A 21,237-nucleotide genomic window follows, 5' to 3' on the forward strand; every position below is an offset into this window, starting at 1 on the left:
TTTCTGTTGTGGCACCTAAGCTATGGAACTCAATCCCTCTGGCTCACCGAGCTACTCCCTCTATCTCTGAATTCAAATCTCAGCTCAAAACCAATTTTTTTCTCCCAATATTATCAGTCATAATGTGTATATGCTTCATGTAATGCACATTGTATTTGTATGCTTATCTGTATTCTGATTGGCCACTGCCTACAATTTCTATACTGTCTACATGATGTTATGTGTTCTTTTGTACTGGATTGAAATGTCTAATTTGCTGCACGATCTGATATCTGCTATATGCAACTTCATTTGTTTTTGTTCCAGACTGGGCAACCGTCCACTGTCCATATGATTGTCCATATGATTGTTATGTTACTGTTATTTATTGTGAAGCATCCTTGAGCTCTGGAAAGCCGCTATATAAATTAAACGTATTATTATTATTATTATCATTATTATTATTAAGCCAGCGTCGCCACCAGGTACGTTGGTTAAGCCACAAGCACTTGTCCAACATTTTACAACTCACCCAACTTGAAAGGGAAATCAATGCGAGGAAAACGTAATGGTAAGGACATGGCCTCAAGTATAAGCCTTTTAAATATATAAAAACAGATACTGATAGATGAGATGATATTACTGATAGATGAGAATACTGCTATGGGATTGTGAGTACTGAACTTCTCTGGTCACCTGTGGCGGAACCCTAACACAGGCTCAAGGAATCTCAGTTCCAAGCAGTATTCAGAGGATTTGTGATTTGTACACCTCTAATACTGTACAGGAAGTACATAAAAGGACATATGTTGGTACTGTATGTTTTGGTGTCAATCCAAAAATAAAAATGTACTGTAAGTGTACACTTTATCAAGTGAGATCAGATTGGGAAAAATACCCATATGCCATTTTTTTGGTTACAAATATCTAACATAATTGGTGCAGTGCTGAAATGCTGAAACACTTTGGTCTTCCATTCCTAATACACTCTCTTCCATCTTCTGTTTACTCCCAGAATCCCTGCCATCACCCATCTTCCGCGCTCTCTCTCTCTCTCTCTCTCTCTCTCTCTCTCCTAGATAAATGTGTTTTAATGCTGATATGAAATTCTCCCCACATCATCCCCCCACATCCTCCCGGCCTAAAGGCAGCAGGCAACAGGATGTGGTGTCAATGCCACAGCAGAAAAACTGTTAAGCAGATTTACGTGCACGCTTACAGCCCGCAAAAAAAAAAAAAAAAAAAAAATAAAAAAGACATTTACGTGCGTGGAACATGCTGAGGGCTTAAGCGTGAAACGTCTCTTTTTGCCCTTGATGAATAAACAGTTTATAATGTAAAATCAAATGTTTCCTTTCCACCACAGCCTAAGGAACTCAAAACTCAAAGCACACACTCTTACAGCTCATTGTGTGTGCGTGCGTGAGTGCATCTAAGCTTCAGATGGAAAGACAGAAATGAAAAGGAGGAAGGGGTATAACATATAGAATTAGGGGGTCACATATTAAAAGTAGACACTACTACTTAAAGGGATAGTACACCCAAAAATGTTAATTCTCTCACCATTTACTTACCATATAAAAAAATAACTACATGCCACTGTTCATTATTATATTATCGACTCAGTTAAATAAAATCAGCCTGATCTCATGAAAATGTACGTGACCATGTCAAAATATTTGCAAAAGCAAATGATGTGATATATTACACATTCTGCTGCAGTTTCCCAAAGAAATGTCCAGCAAGGGGTGCCAAAAGCAAGTGAAATGGTGACGTAATCAGACAAGGTTTTTAAGGTGAATGTTAGAGGGAGGATTTAATGAGTAAAATTACCTCCCTATCCTAAAACTTTAACCTAAACCCAACCAATAGTGTCCTAATAGCAAATGAGAGGTAAACAAAAGAGACATCTTGAACCAGGGATGGGCAAATGGCGGCCTGCAGGCCATATACGGCCCACAGAGTCGTTGAATACGGCCAGTTGGACAAGACTGAGGATTGATTTTATTTAATTGAAAAAGGGATTATGTAAAGATTGCATTCAGGCTATGATGTTATTACAACTATAGACCAGAAGAGGTCGCTTGTTCTTAGCAGACCTGCTAATCACTGTAGGATTCTAGCATGAACTTATTCATCATTGACTACGTTTCCATCCAAGGATTTTTTGCATGTGACAGAATTTACCTCAAATGTTAGCCTGTGGTTATCATGATGACAAGGAATGCATCCTAGAAAGCTAATTTATAGTATGTGAAGCATTACTCGCACTGTTCAAAAATATTGAATGGTCTTAACGGCATACCTGCACAGATCTGATGCTGCAAACATGACACTTCCAAGAGTGCCACCACAAATATCTTGTATCATGCACAATGACAAGTGCACAGAGAACAAATTAATGGTCACTGTTTGTGATTAATTTAATCATGGTAGACATTTGTTTAATTTTTTTAAGTTGCTTTTCCACACCATTCAAAGTAATAGATGGCAGTCATGGAATTATCCCACAATACATATAATATTATTTCTGTGCACAAAGATGTTTTACATTTAAAAAAAAAATACACAATACTAGGAAAAAAGCATCAGTGTGTTTTTTGGAACACTAACATATAGCCAAATTCTATAAAATTATTGTTTAGCTTACTTTTGAAAAAATGCCAGCAAAATTCCCTTCAGGTATTAAATTCAATAAATTAGCCTACCAAATGAATAAAGCATTAAATAAAATAATTAATTACCAAACGAAAAAAATTAAATAAATTAGACCTATATATGCCTTTTCTTAACACAAACTTAAATTAGCCTTACCCTGTAGACAAAAAAAGTCAGCTGAATGACATTCTCAGAATGTTCTTCACTTTTTTCAAGACTATAAACTATCAGAACTATTTGTCCAATGCCAAGTTCACTTTCAGAAAACAAGCTGAGCTTACAGCGTGTGTGAACCAGAAACCAGTTCTGCTGAAAAGCAAACACTGAGTGTGTTAAATACTGAAAAGTATAAAAATAAAAGTACCTTTTGAGTTGGATTTCGCCATCTCCTGCTTCCTCCCTGCACCCGTCCTATAAATTTTGTTAAACCAGTGCCGAAACCCGGGATGATTTGGAAGCCTTCTTGGAGCTCTTCGAGTGGACGGTAGAGGCATGCGGATGGCCGAGCACCCAGTGAACGGTCCGGTTAATTCCACTGCTATTTGGGGAAGCCCAACTCATGGCGCAGCAGTTACCAGCGGAGAACCTCCTGGTGTACGCTGACTTGAGAAAAGCCATTCTGCAACAGGTCGGCCGGACATCCGAGCAGCAACGCCAGCGCTTCCACTCCCTGACCATCGGTGAGCATGGCCGCCCGTTCGACTTCACTCAACAGCTCCGGGATGCCTGTCGGAGGTGGTTGCTGGCTGAGCAACTTGACGCCGGAGCTATCATCGATCTCGTGGTACTGGAGTAGTTCATCGCTCAACTTCAGAGAGGGACGGTGAAGTGGGTCCAGTGCCACCACCTGGCGTCGCTCCAAATGTCCACCCAGCTGGCAGAGGACCACATGGCAGCGTTTTCGGGAGCCGGTGAGCCCCGAGACCCTTCTCTCTCTCTCTCTCTCTCTCTCTCCCCACATCCCCCTGCTTTCCATCCTGTTCCTCCTCCCTAGAAACGGGGAGGAGCCCTTCCCATACCGGCTCCTCGACTCTGGGGATTGCACTACCCGCTGGTTTCCCCTGCCCCTCTCCAATCTCACTCCCAGGGTGGTGGACCCACTGTCACAGGCTTGGAGCCTGGGCCAGTCTGTTGGAGCCTAGGCATTTGCGGGACCAATGCCTGGTTATGGAGGTGGGGACATTAGTTTGGGTCCCTGCCATGCCACAGGCCACCCCCGATTGATCTGGGACATACCTGTGAGTATTAAGGGGGTTACATACCAGGCCTTGGTGGATTCAGGTTGCAGCCAAACCTCCATCCATCAATGCCTGGTTCAAGATGAGGCTTTGGGTGCTAGTCACAAGGTGAAGGTAAGGTGTGTGCATGGGAATATCCATGATTATCCTGTAGTGACTGTGACTATTCAATTTTGGGGACAAAAGCATAGTGTTAAGGCTGCGGTTAGCTCGTGCCTCACCCATCTGCTAATTTTGGGCAAGAATTGGCCAGTGTTTTCCACGTTATTAAGGGAAATTTGCGCAGATGGTCCAGTAACTGAGCTTTTCGGTGTGGGATTTGTGATGCACTGGCTGGGGAGGCGGAGCCAGGCCATCTACATCAATTCCATGTCAGTATGACGTAAGGGAGGGGGAAGTCTCGGCTTCCCCAGCCATTAGAGGATTTCCCTCTGGAACAGACGCAAGATGAGACTCTTAGGCACACCTTCAACCAAGTGAGAGTGATTGATGGTCACCGTCTTCAGCCAGACATTGCAGTCGCCTATCTGTATTTTTCTATTATAAGTGACTGGTTGTATCGAGTGACACAGGATGCTCAGACAAAGGAAGATACAACCCAGTTATTGATACTGAAGAACCGTCGGGAAATGTTATTCCAGATGGCTCATTAGAATCCAATGGCGGGTCACATAGGGCAGGAAAAGACACTGAAGTGTCTAATGGCCCGTTTCTATTGGCCGGGCATTCACTGGCATGTTCGCAGATGGTGTGTGGCATGCCGTGAATGTCAGCTGGTGAATCCACTGGCCACCCCAAGAGCGCCTTTGCGCCCGCTTCCTTTCGATAGAATTGGCATGGCGCTCTGTATTTGAGCTTTCGTCATTCAGCTGTTATACTCATGATTTGTGTGAAAGTGAAATCTCTTCTTCAAGATTTCCCAGTTATTTAGATACAATGCTGTTAGCTATGTTCTGTAGTAACTTGTAGTGCAGCTAACTACTTTTTTAAAAGGGTAGCTTGAATGTTGTTTTACTACTTTAAATTATCATTACCTTATAGCTTGATAAGCTACAGTTTCAAAGTAGCTTCCCTAAACACTGGAGTTTCTTGTTAAGAATTGGAATATAATTTTTACAAGCATTCTGACACACTCTCTCAGATTCTTAATGTAGTCAGTGAGTTGCTCAAAAGCGCTTACTATTGATTCTAATGCCGAAATGACAAAAAATAATCAGAAACATAGCACACGCATAAACAATAAAGGCAACGGCAAATACTAAAAAAGTCAAGTTAGATATAAATGTTATAAAAAAATTGAGAAATTACTTTCTGTAAAACAAATCAATACAGCTTTGTTAGATCAGACAGAGCCTCTTGGTTTGGTCGTTAGAGCCTTTTAGGGAGATGACAAACAGTGTAACTGCAGCCGGTGCCCATACTATTAAATTGAGAAGAGGAGAACTGTGAAAATGTGTAGGGGCTGGTCTTTCTAGTACAGACCTGTGGATGAAGAGAGAAAAAGAGAGAGAGAGAGAGAGAGAGAGAGAGAGATAGAGAGAATACCCCCACAGAGTCAGATTCCTCTCGAGGGTCAGGTTGTTTGTTATTAATAATAACACCATCTTTAGCCTCACTGCATCAAACTAGATCAACAAGTGACGTGCCTCGAGTGGGCACAGACAAAACAACATACATGTACAAGCACACACAGTACAAAAATACAAGCAAACATCTTCATGCCTGTGCAGCTATCTACACAGTTACAGTTCATGTCCAGACAACAACAAACAGACACACTCATGCATTATGATGTGGCCACCCAGAGGACAATTTTACCACTCAAAGGTTGCTCTTTCATAGCCTATAGGAGACTTAAAGGGAAAGTTCACCCAAAAATGGAAATTATCTCATCATTTACTCACCCTCATGCCTTCCCAGATGTGTATGACTTATGATTTTCAGAAGAATATTTCAGCTCTGTAGGTCCATACAATGCAAGCGAATGTGTGCCAAAATGTTGATGCTCCAAAAAGCACACAAAAGCATCATAAAAGTAATCCATACGACTCCAGTGTTTTAATCCATTTCTTCAGAAGTGATATGATAGGTGTGGGTAAGAAACAGATCAATATTTAAGTATGGTTACTTGTGTAACCTCTGTTCCCTGATGGAGGGAACGAGACGTTGTGTTGATGTAGTGACACTAGGGATCACTCTTGGGAGCCTGAGACACCTCTGGACTTTGATAAAAGGCCAATGAAAATTGGCAAGTGGTATTTGCATGCCACTCCCCCGGACATATGGGTATAAAAGGAGCTGGTGTGCAACCACTCATTCAGGTTTTATGCTGAGGAGCCGAGACAAGGTCCGGCCATTTAAGCGGGTAGTTCAGCATTGTGGCAGGAGGGACACAATGTCTCGTTCCCTCCATCAGGGAATGGAGGTTACACAAGTAAACATGACATTCCCTATCTGTCACTCACTCGACGTTGTGTTGATGTAGTGACACTAGGGGTCCCTATACAAAACGCTGCAACTGGCTGAACTGTGTTACGTGAACTGGCGGTGTGTGACGGGCAGACAACTGTGTGCCTCGTAGCCAGCACACCAGGCCGATACGTAACTTCCCCCAACATAGTTATGAGTGTCGAACGGCCCATTGGGGACAAGTCGACTACCCAAAAGATAGAGACAGGCTAGCCCAGTCGTGGCCTCTTTTCCCCTTATTTTATTCCACTCCCTAAAAAAGGGGGAATATCCAACTGGGCCGACCAGGTCTACTCGGGGGTTGTCCCTCCCAAGGGGAGGACACCGCGGAGACCACACCTTGCCCAGAGAGAGGGGGGATATTTTAGTGGAAAATACGTCATGTGGTCTTGCCGAACTATGTCGGAAGTATGTCATGTGTAGAAGTCTCATGGTAGGTCCTACCCAACGGGGGAGGAGTTACTACAAACATGGATATTGTGGCAGAGGGGCCTCTGCCCAAGGAAGACGCAGTCTGCCAACAGGGAAATAAATTAGCGGAAGATATACATCGCATGGGGTTACCTACAGGGAACCGCCACAAGCGGAGCATCTACCCCAGAACAGGGCTTTTAGCACGTGTACTGGGCCGGCAGCGAGTCTCTCTGAAAACTCGACTGCCACAGGGCTCAGAGGAAGTCAACCAGGGAACATAGTTTGTGAACACTACTGGGAGTTAATGGCGCACATCTTCAGCTCAGAGGAGGTGAAAGGCACTATGTGCAAGTGATACACCCGGCTGGCTATCCCGGGCTTATCCACTTGTATTACATGCCACTACCCGGGATGAAACCGGTTCCACCCGGAGGTTGTAGAACCTCACAAAGATGTTGGGTGTTGTCCAGCCCGCTGCTCTGCAAATGTCTGTTAGAGAGGCACCCCTGGCCAGTGCCCAGGAGGCCGCTACACCCCTGGTAGAATGGGCTCGTTGCCCTACTGGGGGCGGCACGTGATATGCCTGATATGCTATGGCGTCAATGACCCAGTGGGCGATCCTCTGCTTGGAGACAGCGCTTCCTTTCTGCTGTGCACCAAAGCAGACAAAGAGCTGCTCAGCTGCTCCTAAGCTCTGCATGTGATCCAAATAGATGTGTAAAGCGTGCACCGGACACAGCAATGACAGGGCTGGGTCTACCTCCTCCTGGGGCAGCGCTCGCAGGTTCACCACCTGGTCCCTAAAAGGGGTCATGGGAACCTTGGGCACATAGCCCGGTTGGGGTCTCAAGATCACGTGAGATTAGCCCAGATCAAACTCCAGGCACGTTTCACTGACAGAGAACGCTTACAGGTCTCACACCCTCTTGATGGATGTGAGCACAGTCACGAGGGCAGTCTTCAAGGAGAGTGCCTTAAGCTCAGCTGACTGCAAAGGCTCAAAGGGGGCTCTCTGTAGACCCTGAAGAACTACAGAGAGGTCCCATGAGGGAACGAGGCGTGGTCTGGAGGGGTTCAGCCTCCTGGAACCTCTCAGGAACCTGATGATCAGGTCGTGCTTTCCTAAGGATGTCCACTGTGTTGTGGTGTGCTGCTATAGCGGCTACATACACCTTCAAGGTGGAAGGGGACAGCCGCCCATCCAACCTCTCCTGCAGGAAGGAAAGCACCGATCCGACTGCGCATCTCTGGGGGACTTAGTGAACAGACGCCACTTAAAGGCATACAGGTGCTTCATAGCCTGAGTGATCGTGTCAACCACCGCAGGTGGTGGACTGCTTAGGTCTTCCGCATCCCATCCAGGGGCCGGGGGGGTCAGAGAACCACGTCTGGTTGGGCCAGTAGGGGACCAGGAAGACCTGCTCCTCATCCTCCCTGACCTTGCACAGAGTCTGTGCAAGTAGGCTCACTGGGGGAAATGCATATTTGCGCAGGCCAGGGGGCCAACTGTGTGCCAACGCGTCTATACCGAGAGGTGCCTCGGTCAGGGTGTACCAGAGCGGGCAATGGGAGGAGTCTTGGGAGGCGAACAGGTCTACCTGTGCCTGTCTGAATCGACTCCAGATCAGCTGGACCACCTGAGGGTGGAGTCTCCACTCTCCCCTGAGAGTAACCTGCCATGACAGTGCGTCCGCTGCAGTGTTGAGGTCGCCCGGGATGTGAGTGGCTCGCAGTGACTTGAGGTGCTGCTGACTCCAGAGGAGGAGACGGCGGCGAGTTGTGACATACAACGAGAGCGCAGACCGCCTTGGCGGTTGACATATGCCACTGTTGCCGTGTTCTCTGTCCGAACTAACACGTGCTTGCCTTGGATCAACGACCGGAACCTCCGCAGGGTGAGCAGAATTGCCAGCAACTCGAGGCAGTTGATGTGCCAACGCAGCCACGGGCCCGTCCACAAGGCGGCGACTGCGTGCCCATTGCAAATGGTGCCCCATCCCGTCTTGGAGGTGTCTGTTGTGACCACAACACGCGTGGAGACCTGCTCTAGGGGAACGCCTGCCCATAGAAACGTGAGGTCGGTCCAATGGCTGATGAGGCGGTGACAGACCGACGTGATGACCACGCGATGTGTCCTGTGGTGCCATGCCCATCTCGGGACTCGAGTCTGAAGCCAGTGCTGAAGCACTCTCATATGCATCAACACGAGCGGGGTGGCCACTGCTGAGGATGCCATATGCCCCAGGAGCCTCTGAAAGAGTTTCAGTGGAACCGCTGTTTTCTGTTTGAACGCCTTCCAACAGGCCAGCACCGACTGTGTGCACTCGTTCGTGAGGCGCGCTGTCAACGAGACTGAGTCCAACTCCAAACCGAGAAAAGAGATGCTCTGAACCTGGAGGAGCTTGCTCTTTTCCCAGTTGACCCGAAGCCCTAATCGGCTGAGGTGCGAGAGCACCAAGTCCCTGTGTGCACAACATGTCCCGAGAGTGAGCTAGGATTAGCCAATTGTCGAGATAGTTGAGAATGTGAATGCCCACCTCCCTTAACGGGGCAAGAGCTACCTCTGCGACCTTCGTGAAGATGCGAGGGGACAAGGACAGACCGAAAAGGAGGACCTTGTACTGATACACCCGACCCTCGAATGCAAACCGCAGGAAGGGTCTTTGTCGAGGTAGAATCGAGATGTGAAAGTACGCGTCATTCAGGTATACCACCGCGAACCAATCTTGATGCCGGACCCTCGCCAGAATGCGTTTTTGCGTCAGCATCTTGAACAGGAGTCTGTGTAAAGCCCGGTTCAGTACTCGCAGGTCCAAGATTGGCCGCAACCCACCGCCTTTTTTACATGAGTACATGAACCATCCACGAACGCTGTCTCCGCGTCGGTCTCACCCAGACATGAAAGACAGCGATGGTGACCGTCTGAAGTTGAGAGGTAATGACCGCAACCAGGAATAACACACAAACAGAAAGGCATCTTTAAAAAGATGCGTCTTTAAAAAGACGTTCCATGTGTGCCGCTCTTTTAGAGAAATATACTCTTTTAGGAAAATATACTCTCTTTTTTCTGCCGAAGCGCCCAGGGGCGTTCTCTGCATTGCACCAGTGCAGAGGAGGGAGAAGCCGCTGAAATGCGTCTTCAGATCCAGCAGAGGTGAATGAACAGTCAGCTCAGTAAACATCGGCTTCGAAGAGAAAATCTGAATGAGTGGTTGCACGCCAGCTCCTTTTATACCCGTATGTCCGGGGGAATGGCATGCAAATACCACTCGCCAATTTTCATTGGCCTTTTATCAAAGACCAGAGGTGTCTCGGGCTCCCAAGAGTGACCCCTAGTGTCACTACATCGACACAACGTTGAGTGAGTGAGAGATATGAACACCAAAAATATAAGAAGAAGAATGTGAAAGTGAAAGTTAGGGCAAATTCCAAACAGAAGAGAGCATCCCTATGCCCTACTCCCTCCGAAGGACTGAGCACTTGAAGTGGGAACTCTGGTGGGAGCAGGGCACTCGCGTCTCATGTATGGCCGTTTGGAACACCCTTGATAAAGGGAGTAATGAAAGACGTACGACACTTCCACTTTATCTTTGTCTGAAACATTACCATGATGATGCAGCGCAGCTGTTCTAACAATAGGAATCTCTTATTTATTGCTGTTAATTTGTTGTTGCTAATAAATATACTTTTTGTAATAGTTTTTTTTTCAAACATTGCCTTTTATGTCTTATTTAAAATTGCTTACTGTTGCTATTTTAATAATAATAATAATAATAATAATAATAATAATATATCTGTACATAAATGTATATAACATACATGAATGAATGTTTCCCACAGAAAGTTATTTGGTGCACGAGAGGTCTTAATAATAAGTAATAATAAACCACATGGTTTAGACTAGCCTACAGGGAAGAAAAAAAAATGGACCCTGTTTTTGGAGTATCTCTCTGCTTATTGCAGTCTACTATCTTACGTATGAGGAGGAATGTAAACAGCAGAGGAGGAGACGTATCTCTTATAAAAGGGCTATAGCGCATGCCCGAGCGTTTGAACATGTAATATGTTCTGATCGACAACCTTGATTTAAAATATATCCCAAGGACACGCCACCCAGGGTCACGTGATCATTAACGGTAAAATTACTTCTATCAGGAAGACTCGCAGACTTGAGTGAAATTGAAGATGACATTTTATTTGATGAATATAAAACAGAAATTTAATGTCTCTCTTTGGCGTAAGCCCCGTCTGGCGGTCCGAAGAAGTTGTACTCCGAACCGTCATATCCTGCCGGAGATAGGAGGCAGGGGTGAGAAGCCTACCCCCATGCAGGACGGGACTCGACTGGTGGTGGTGGGGTGGTGGAGGTTGCCGTGTTAGCACACTGAAACAGCAATGTGCTAGATTGTGAGCAAACTTATAAAGCAATGGCTTACATGAGATTGGCTAGGAGTTACCTAGCTAATGGTGCGATAATGTACAGCTGCTAGTCTTCCTGCTAGAACTATGCTGAGCTTACATTTCCTCGAAGTGACCATTGCATGTAACCTTCGCTAACAGCCTTGAGGAAGGACCCTTCATGGAGGGCTTGAGTTGCTCACTTTCATTTGGAACACCTCTTCATGAGGTATCCTCTTCCCGCAGTGCCCTTCAAGGGTGCAAAAACACCATTTGGAATTTGCCCTTAAAGTGGAGATTGACTGAGCAGGCAGGATAATGTATATTAAAAAATTACTTAAAGATTTATCTGTTTTTCACCCACACCTATGAAATAGCTTCAGAAGACATTGATTTAACCACTGGAGTTTTATGGATTACTTTAATGCAGACTTTTGTGATTTTTGGAGCTTCAAACTTTTGGCACCCATTGACTTCATTTGAGTTCATCAGATGAAAGAAAGTCATACACATCGGGGATGGCATAAAGGTGAGTAAATTGCGAGAGAATTTTCATTTTTGGGTGATCTATTCCTTTAAAGGGATAGTTCACCTAAAAATTAAAGTTCTGCCATCATTCACTCACCTTCATGTTGTTTCAAAGCTGTATGACTTACTTTCTTCCATGGAACACAAAAAAAAAAAAGATGTTAGGCAGAATGTTAGCCTCAGTCACCATTCACCTGTATGGCAAAAGATGCAATGAAAGTGAATGGTGACTGAGGCTGTCATTCTGCCTAACATCTCCTTTTGTTTTCCACGAAAATTTTCATTGTTGGGTAAACTAACCCTTTAATGGAAATCTCAGTTATGTTTAATTTATCATTGTGTCAGATGTTTCTCCTAGAAGCCTTTAAGACAATTGTTGACATACAATAATAATTTGTAGCTATAACATTAGTGTGGATTACAGTAAATTAAAATCTGAATTTTAAATGCAGACTTCTTGACAATTCTGAGCAGTGTAACATTGTTGAGATCTACTCTCAAGCTCTATATGAGACAAGATTATTTATGTATTATGCATGAACTTGCATTCTTTAGCACTAAAAACAATGCAAGTTCTCCTGTGAATGTATGCCACTATGAGCTTCTACCACACAGTAGCTCTCGTGAACGTGCAATGGAAGTCACGATTTTCACTGAAAAATTATGCATATTTTGTGTTGTTTTTCACCAAAATGTTCAGAAGGCTTGGAATATGATGCACAAGTCACATTGACTACTTTTATGATACTTTTTTCTTTAAAGTGAGGGACCTTCTACAGCTTCCCTTTCACCACTATTTAAAAGACAGCCTGCGATAATCGCTATCACATCTCCTTTGTGTCCCGCATAAGAAAGAAAGTCATACAGTTTAACAACATAAGGGGGAGTAAATTCTGACAGAATCTTTATTTTGGGGTAAACTATTACTTGCAGAAAAAAGGTTCCATTTGATCTCAAATCAATATAATTGCTGTCTAGGAAAACACAATTGACATATTCAAGAGATATTGTTTCCTATGGGCATGAAATATGTAAAATGTTCCTGAAGTTTTATAAAAAGACTCTGAGTTGGACAGGGATTCACAATCAATGACATGCAGGACAGCTACAGCAGTGCTTATTTGCTATTAGGGTGGTTTACTGTAGCTCCACTAAGCTTTGAAACTTCCATTTCCCAGTGAAGGGCAAAAGGGATGTACTGGACACATTTGCAGGGGAGACACATGTCTGTATTTTTTCTCCTGGATGGGCCAGGTGTTGCATTCAGATTCCCCTTGAAAGTTGTCCTTTGACATGCACTACAGTATGTTTTCCTTTTTTATAAATTCATTTTGATGAACTAATGGCTGGTGCCAAAGTTTCAAGAGGTGCTACTAGGGTAGATGTCATAAAAGAGGGAGGGCGGAGCTTGGGCGGAGCAAATGTGTCCCTTGTTTCCGTTAAACCCCTCAAGTGTAATATAGGGTGAGGGCATACCCAAATTGAATTAGTCATCCCAGTGGTACAGTTCATTACCCTTGAGGGACGTCTCATAGAATACCAAGACAGAGAATCCATAATGGCATTTGGAGTAACCCTACTGTCCTTAGCCACACGATTGCATGGTTGTCCGGAGAGAGTATTAACGGAGTGCACGAGTCAGCAGAGCAAATGTGAAATAGTCAGGAGGACATATCAGCTTTTGGAGGAAGAGGGAAGTGGTTGGGAGGACTGATTGTACTTTACAAGGATAACAGACATTCCATCTTCACTATTTCCCTTGGGAACCCATCTAACAGTGAGTGAGAGAGAGAGAGGCAGATGAAAAGAGAGAGAGCGGGGCTCAGAAAAGGGCTACAAATGCGGGTGATTCACTTGAGTGGAGTTGACTGCATGAGCAGGCAGCACAGGGCAGGCTGGGGAAGGCAGGAAGGATGCTATATAGGAAAAAGCACATTGTCAGATATGATCAGCTCGGCTGGGCCCAGGGCCAGAGACATCTCCAGAACCTGCGTCAGAGCCATTGGAGCACAGACTCTCATCCTCATCACCCTTCCAATCATCCGAAAAACCCTGTTCAATTCCTCTAAATGAAGCTGTCGGCTTTGTTTGAGTCCTTTCAGGTTCTGTCCCTCTGATGATTAGGAATTTATTAAGAGGGCTGAGGGACATGGGATTGTTTGATGCTTGTCTGCTATGCAGATGCAGTGATTGCATTCGTGACCGACTGTCTATGAAGTTCAGACAGGTCTTCAGGGGGAAAAGATATATGTCTTAATTCTAAGGCTTTCTCAAGGTTGTCATTGGTCATTAAGATGTGCAGCCTCTCTTGTTATTCAACTCTTTCTATTCAAACTAGAAAGAGCCATTTGTTTTGACACTGCCATCTGTGTGATTTACTTTCTGTACCCTTGTCAATAATTATGACTTTTAGGCCCTGTTCACATCTGGTAATAAAGGGGTAGTTCACACAAATATGAAAAGTTTGTCATCATTTAACATCATGTTGTGTCAAAATCATAACTTACTTTTTCTGTGGAACACGAAAGGATATGTTATGGAAAATGTTAGCATCAGTCACCATGCGCTTTCACTGCATAACTTTCCCCATTCAGATTTTTAATTTTTTGGTGAACTATCCTTTTAAGAACCCCAAAAAATCTAAATGTGTTAGTTTTTAAGATACATGTTGGATGATGTGATTCACAAGTGGTCAGGTGAGACAGGTGTTGTCCGGGGCACATCAGAACAGATTAGTGTTTACACTACAAATGTGGACACATGTGTTTTCAACTACCTCTAGTAGTGGTTTAGGTGATCACTTGCATTTAGCGTTTTTGACTTATTATCGGATTTTAATATCAGGTGTAAACAGGGTCCTAGTAGGTTCTCATTTTCCCTCTTCTCTATGAACACACTGCATCCAAGATAAACAGCACATTTCGACATCCATCGAAACTGGACCAAACTGATGTCAAAAAACAATCGAATGAGCCATCCTGGCAGATTTGCATCTGTTTAAACGCACATCTGGAGGAAAACAGCTGTTTGGCTACACATGAGACATACATCAATAGAGAAGCATGATGCCATTTTCAGTGGTGAATGAAAAGCCGTCTGCTTGTGTGTGCCACTAAACATCAGAACATACACAATCCCAGAGTCTCAGGAAATTGTCTTTAAAAGGACAGTCACTAAAGTGGTGAGTACAACAAATAAGCTTACAAAAAAGGGATGCAGGCCTGAGACTTCTGTTTGTACACGAGAAAATATGAGTGATGTTCTCTCTAAGGATTATGTTTGTTTGTTTCAATTGTGCCTGGAGTTCTGAATAATGGACATCACTTATGTTTTTTTGCAGTGCACCTCTTACCAAACAGATACACGTTTGTTATGGACAGATAACAAAGTTTAAGTGCTTTTTTTGGGTTTCTAAAAATATCCTTCCCCAGTTGTAGCAATATTAGGTACAACTCTGTAGGTTGGGTACACAGCGATATATTTAATATTATTTAAATGGAAAGACAAATCCCCACCTGCTTTCAATCTTGTAGCCTGTGTAACGTGTAACTTTTTGATGTTAAAATACTTTCACTTATCCCAGGTTAACATGCAGAGACAACCATAAGAAAGCCATTCCTAGGTTTATTTCTTTGAAAACTGCAAACACGTACTGTGTCTGTGTGCTATAGGAATATTTGTGCTATTTATTTGAATGGCCCACCCAGCCTGACACAACAACATTGACTGCTTGTTTGATCAACGGCATTCAGGATGAGTGTCTGGTAAAGCTGTTAAAAAAAACAATATTTATTTTTGCAATTTTGTTTTGGTGCTGCCAGTGGAGTAGAAATGTCAGATTCAGCTTTAAATAATCATATTTTAAATTTGTACAGTCAAAAAAACAGTGAGGATTAGGGGCCGAGGCGGACTGGCCATTGGGAGAACTGGGACTTTTCCCTGCTGGGCCGGCCGCGAAACAGGCCACGATATGCCAAAATGGGCCGCAATAAAATGAAGGGTGCCATGAAATGGTGAAGCAATATGCCGAAGAGGGACGCGATATGCAGAAACACATTGCAACAACCCCCCATAACCCCCCATCCCCGCTTGATGAATTTTCACCATGGCCACTTTTGTTCCCAGTCCGCCCCTGATGAGGGGCTGTTGTTTTTATTTGGTTGTTGCATTTGTAACAAAACAAAACAAAACAAAAACAGACCTTAAAAAAAAATGTGTGTTTCTGCAGATTGTTTATAAGGAATATGTCCCGGATGTCTGGTGTACTGTACAAATTAATAGACATTAAAATTTCTCCAAATAAGGTATGTATAAGGAAGTGCTTAATAAAAAGATCAAACTAGGCAGGGCTTAGCGATGCAGTGAGGTGTTTAGTGGGTGTGGACACTGAGCACCTACCTCAGTCTACAGCAGTGCTTCTTCTCTCTGCCTCAGGAACTCCACTTCTCCCTCACTGATTTCTGAAAGGAATGCTTGGCTATCACCCTCCACTCTCTCCTCTACTCCAAAAAATGGCCCCTCCTCAACCAGCTCACTGAAGGGAGTCTATGCACTCTATCCACAACAAACACACACGAAAAATATTATTTATTATTATTATTTATTTTTATTAGACTTTTTTTTCTCAAATGACATACTTTTTGTAATATCACAGATGTTAGACCTGACTTAAACAAACCTTTTGGCAAGTTCTTTAGAAGTGACATGAGTTAGACAACTTTCTCTAAGATCAGTTTGTAAACAACTTATATAAAGATAACGCACTGACATTTCACAGCCATGGTGAAATGGAGATAAAATAAAACTTAATGATAATGGCTCGCCATCTTTTAAAAGGAAATGTCTGCCGCCTTTGTTAGTCATTTTGTTTGAACTCTACCCCAGCCTGAAGGTTAGAAAGGTGGGAGTTGGTCACTTATGGGAGTACATTGATCTGCTAATTTCTCCAATTGCATTTGTATGACATCGATAAAGGCCCTAGGCGGGCTATTATTTTTTGCAATGTGTTGGATGAGTCATTGTATTCTTCCCTCACATCCAATACAGCTCGGTCTAGAACAATGCCACGTCGACAGCATCTTCTCCATTGTGTTGTTGTTGTTGTTGTACCACCCACAGAGAATTCCATTGTTTGTTAGGTCATAGAGTGGCTTGTAAACTCAGCAATAAAAGAAACTTCACTTTTTCAGGACACTGTATTTTAAAGATAATTTTGTAAAAATCCATATAACTTTACAGATCTTTATTGTAAAGGGTTTAAACAATGTTTTCCATGCTTGTTCAATGAACCATTAACAATTAATGAACATGCACCTGTGGAACGGTCGTTAAGACACTAACAGCTTACAGACGGTAGGCAATTAAGGTCACAGTTATAAAAACTTAGGACACTAAAGAGACCTTTCTACTGACTCTGAAAAACACCAAAATAAAGATGCCCAGGGTCCTTGCTCATCTGCATGAATGTGTCTTAGGCATGCTGCATGGAGGCATGAGGACTGCAGATGTGGCTAGGGCAATACATTGCAATGTCCGTACTGTTAGATGCCTAAGACAGCACTGCAGGGAGACAGAAAGGACAGCTGATTGTCCTCGTAGTGGCAGACCATGTGTAACAACACCTCCTCAGGATCGGTACATCTGAATATCACACCTGCGGGACAGGTATAGGATGGCAACAACAACTACCCGAGTTACACGAGGAATGCACAATCCCTCCATCAGTGCTCAGACTGTCCGCAATAGGCTGAGAGAGGCTGGACTGAGGGCTTGTAGGCCTGTTGTAAGGCAAGTCCTTACCAGACATCACCAGCAACAATGTCACCTATGGGCACAAACCCACCTTTGCTGGACCAGACAGGATTGGCAAAAAGTGCTCTTCACTGATAAGTCACGGTTTTGTCTCACCAGGGGTGATGGTCAGACTCGTGTTTATCATTGAAGGAATGAGCATTACACCGAGGCCTGTACTCTGGTGGAGGGTCCGTCATGGTCTGGGGCGGTGTGTCACAGCATCATCAGACTGAGCTTGTTGTCATTGCCAGCAATCTCAACGCTGTGCGTTATAGGGAAGACATCCTCCTCCCTCATGTGGTACCCTTCCTGCAGGCTCATCCTGACATGACAGTCCAGCATGACAATGCCACCAGTCATACTGCTCATTCTGTGCGTGATTTCCTGCAAGACAGGAATGTCAGTGTTCTGCCATGGCCAGCAAAGAGCCTGGATCTCAATCTCATTGAGCACGTCTGGGACCTGTTGGATCAGAGGGTGAGGGCTAGGGCCATTCCCCCCAGAAATGTCCGGGAACTTGCAAGTGCCTTGGTGGAAAAGTGTGGTTACATCTCACAGCAAGAACTGGTAAATCTGGTGCAGTCCATGAGGAGGAGATGCACCCAGTACTTAATGCAGCTGGTGGCCACACCAGATACTGACTGTTACTTTTGATTTTGAACCCCCCTTTGTTCAGGGACACGTTATTCCATTTCTGTTAGTCAAATATCTGTGAAACTTGTTCAGTTTATGTCTTAGTTGTTGAATCTTTTTATGTTCATACAAATATTTACACGTTAAGCTTGCTGAAAATAAAAGCAGTTGAAAGTGATAGGACATTTCTTTTTTTGATGAGTTTAATTGGGAGGTATTTATCTTATATTGACAAGATGCATACATAAAATATTCTTTAATTTGTATTTTCAGATGCATAAAATGACCTTGTGAAATGTAGTGCTGTCAAATCCTAAAGTCTCTTATACTCTTAATTTAATTTTAATATAACTAAAATAGAATAACTACAATATACCTTAAGTGTGTAATGTTTTGAGTCAGGCATTTGAAGGTTGATTTATGTTCTGCTATAAAAATATTGTTCTATTTGTTCAAGCATCCCAACCATTAGCCTGAAACATCAGTGTTGTCTAACCAATGGTATGAGTTTGGGGGTCATGGCTATCTGTTTTCCTACCAATGGCAAATGGGGGATTGTTCGGTGAAACTCTTCTGAAAATAATAATTATTTTTGCTATTGAGATGCTAGATGCACAGAACTTGCAAACTTCAACAAATTAAAACAAGTCATTTTCCATTATAGGATTTTCCACCATATACAATACAATTAAGTTTGAATTCAGATCAGAGTATCAAGGTCACATATACCCAAGTTTATGTGTCAGGTACTTTGTTTCTTTGTTGACTACCTAAATAGCCCTTTAAATAAAACATTTTATACATCCAGAATACCTATCGCGTGACTATGGAAAAAAAATCACCATAAAATCTCACTGAATGACCTAAAATTGGAAAGAAAGATATTTTTGGTGTTTTAATGGCTTTATATTATTTATGAGTACATATTTTTGTTATTTATAACATTTGGAAAGAAGAACAATTTCTGTTATCATGGATATGACGTATTATGTTCAGGGTCAATTTGACCCCAGGAAAATCAAACACAATTTCAAACATTTAGGATTTTATATTGAAAACAGAACACCATCACCATCAGAACATCAGTAAGGAACACATAACAGTTCTTTATTTACAAAAAAAAAAAAAAAAAAAAACACCTTTAAAAAGTCAATTTGAACATTGTGTCAGGGATTGTCCTATGCTACTGTAAGTGCTACGTATACGAATATGTATGTGTGAGATAGTAAAAAAACAAAGTTACGTAGTCACCAAAATGAGTTTGACAGAATATGAACAGCATAGACAGAATATGAACAGCATATTATTTTTCCTACATCCCACCAGATGGTACAGTCCAGCCTTTTGTCTGCACTACTGTGCACATGATGTGCAGAGAGTGTGTGCATGCTTCTTGCAGATGTATTTCTTGCATTTCACACAGGTGTTGCTGGTCTTGGAGTCATTTCTGCTGGGACAAACCTGGCACCTGCCACGTTTCCTGCCTGCAGTTTGAACCACTAGGGTGTGTGTCTCCATTTGGATGTCCTTCACAACAGTTGCAGCACCTGTTGATGCTCTTGGAAGGCACTCTCTTCTCTCGATATGAGGTTTCCCCAACGCATAACCCAGCTGCTCCAGGAAAATCCTCCTTCGACTCAGTTTTCCGATGTTCCAATCCTTGTTTATTTCGCTCCATAATACAAAGACATTGTAGCCGCTCACATTAATGATGTTGAAGAAAATTACAAGGCACCAACGGGCAGTCATAACTGTTGGCAGCTGTAGGTGGCTGTGACCTTATTCAGATTATCAACCCCTCCCTTTGTCTCATTGTAGTCCAAGACCATTCGTGGTTTTCTGTCTTGTGCTCAGGACAGCATCTTTGTGCATGGTGCTCATCAGCAGGACATTTTTCCCTTTCTTGGGGCAATAGGAGATGACAGTGGCTCTGCCAGTGAAGGCAAACACTGAAGGTTTTACCTTCCTGTTCTTCATCGCAAGAAGCTCAGAGGGAAGTGCTGGCTTGTTTTTTCTCACTGTCCCCAACATGGTAACCTTCTTTTTCAGCAGTTCCTCACCCAGGGCGTACGATGTGAAAAAAATATCACATGTAATGTTATGACCATTCAGTCCTTCAGCCATGTCTAGTACCACCCTCATGCCCTGATTTTTTACAGGTGCTTCCCCAGGGGATTTTCCAGTGTACATCTGCATATTCCAGGCATAGTTGGTCTGTGCCTCATATGCTGCCCATATTTTGATAACGTATTTGGCCGGTTTGCTTGGTATGTATTGTCTGAAGGGACAGCGCCCACGAAATGCAACCAGACATTCATCTACAGTGACGTGGGGGCCTAGATTGTAAAGAAAGGGTAATCGCTTTACCCACATGTCCCATACATCCCATATTGCTGTGAGTTTGTCATGCTCTCATCGGCCCTGCCTTGCTTCAGAGCATATGACACGGGAGAAAACATGGAATGTCTTTAGAGACATGGTGGCTGGAAATATTGCCCTTCCAGTGTCAGCATTCCAAAGGCTTGCTGTTGCTTCTCCTTTTGATGGTAAACTCTTGCCAAAATGAGCAACCCAATGTAGGCTTGCAAGTGGGTCACATCCAAGTCTTTCCAACTGTCCCCATACACGCACCTCCCCTCTAAGTTTGTCATCTCAAGTATATCCTTTTCGATTGATGGTGTTACAAAGAGCTCAGTTGCTGATTGTATGTCTTGGACATGGCTGACAGCGTATCTGGTGGGGCCTGGAACCATTCTGATGACATTAGCAGTGCTAAGTCTACCCTGTCTTTCAAGTGGGGAGAGGGACCATAATAACTTTCCATTTTTGGAAGGTAATGTGTCTGCTGGTGGTTGAGAGACAACAGGGGGGTCAGCACTAAGAGTCTCATTCTCATCAGAGGAGGATGTCTCATAATCAGGGTCCTCTTCAACATTATCATCTGTCTCAGACATATTCTCCTCTATGTCACTTTCAGTCAAAGAACTGTGACAAAGACTCTTTGACAGAAAACCTTTGCTTAGAGGTCATTTTCAAATTGGAGAGAGCATAAAGAGAGAGCCCACAGAGCACCAAGATAAATGGTTTAGAAGGCTGCTGTGCAAGCTTTTATATGTTTGCTCCTCCC

The 21,237-nt window shown here is 43.5% G+C and overlaps 1 protein-coding gene across 1 annotated transcript; it reads right to left on the bottom strand.

Moving 5' to 3' along the window:
• Positions 1–19,562: 19,562 nt before the first annotated feature.
• On the bottom strand, positions 19,563–20,522 carry LOC127452950 (piggyBac transposable element-derived protein 4-like). The gene has a single exon (XM_051718863.1). The coding sequence runs from the start codon at positions 20,481–20,483 to the stop codon at positions 19,920–19,922; it is 564 nt and encodes a 187-aa protein (XP_051574823.1). The 5' UTR covers positions 20,484–20,522; the 3' UTR covers positions 19,563–19,919.
• Between the last annotated feature and the right edge of the window lie 715 nt (positions 20,523–21,237).

This window comes from Myxocyprinus asiaticus, chromosome 15 (assembly GCF_019703515.2).
Source record: "Myxocyprinus asiaticus isolate MX2 ecotype Aquarium Trade chromosome 15, UBuf_Myxa_2, whole genome shotgun sequence".
In the NCBI taxonomy this organism is placed as follows: Eukaryota; Metazoa; Chordata; class Actinopteri; order Cypriniformes; family Catostomidae; genus Myxocyprinus; species Myxocyprinus asiaticus.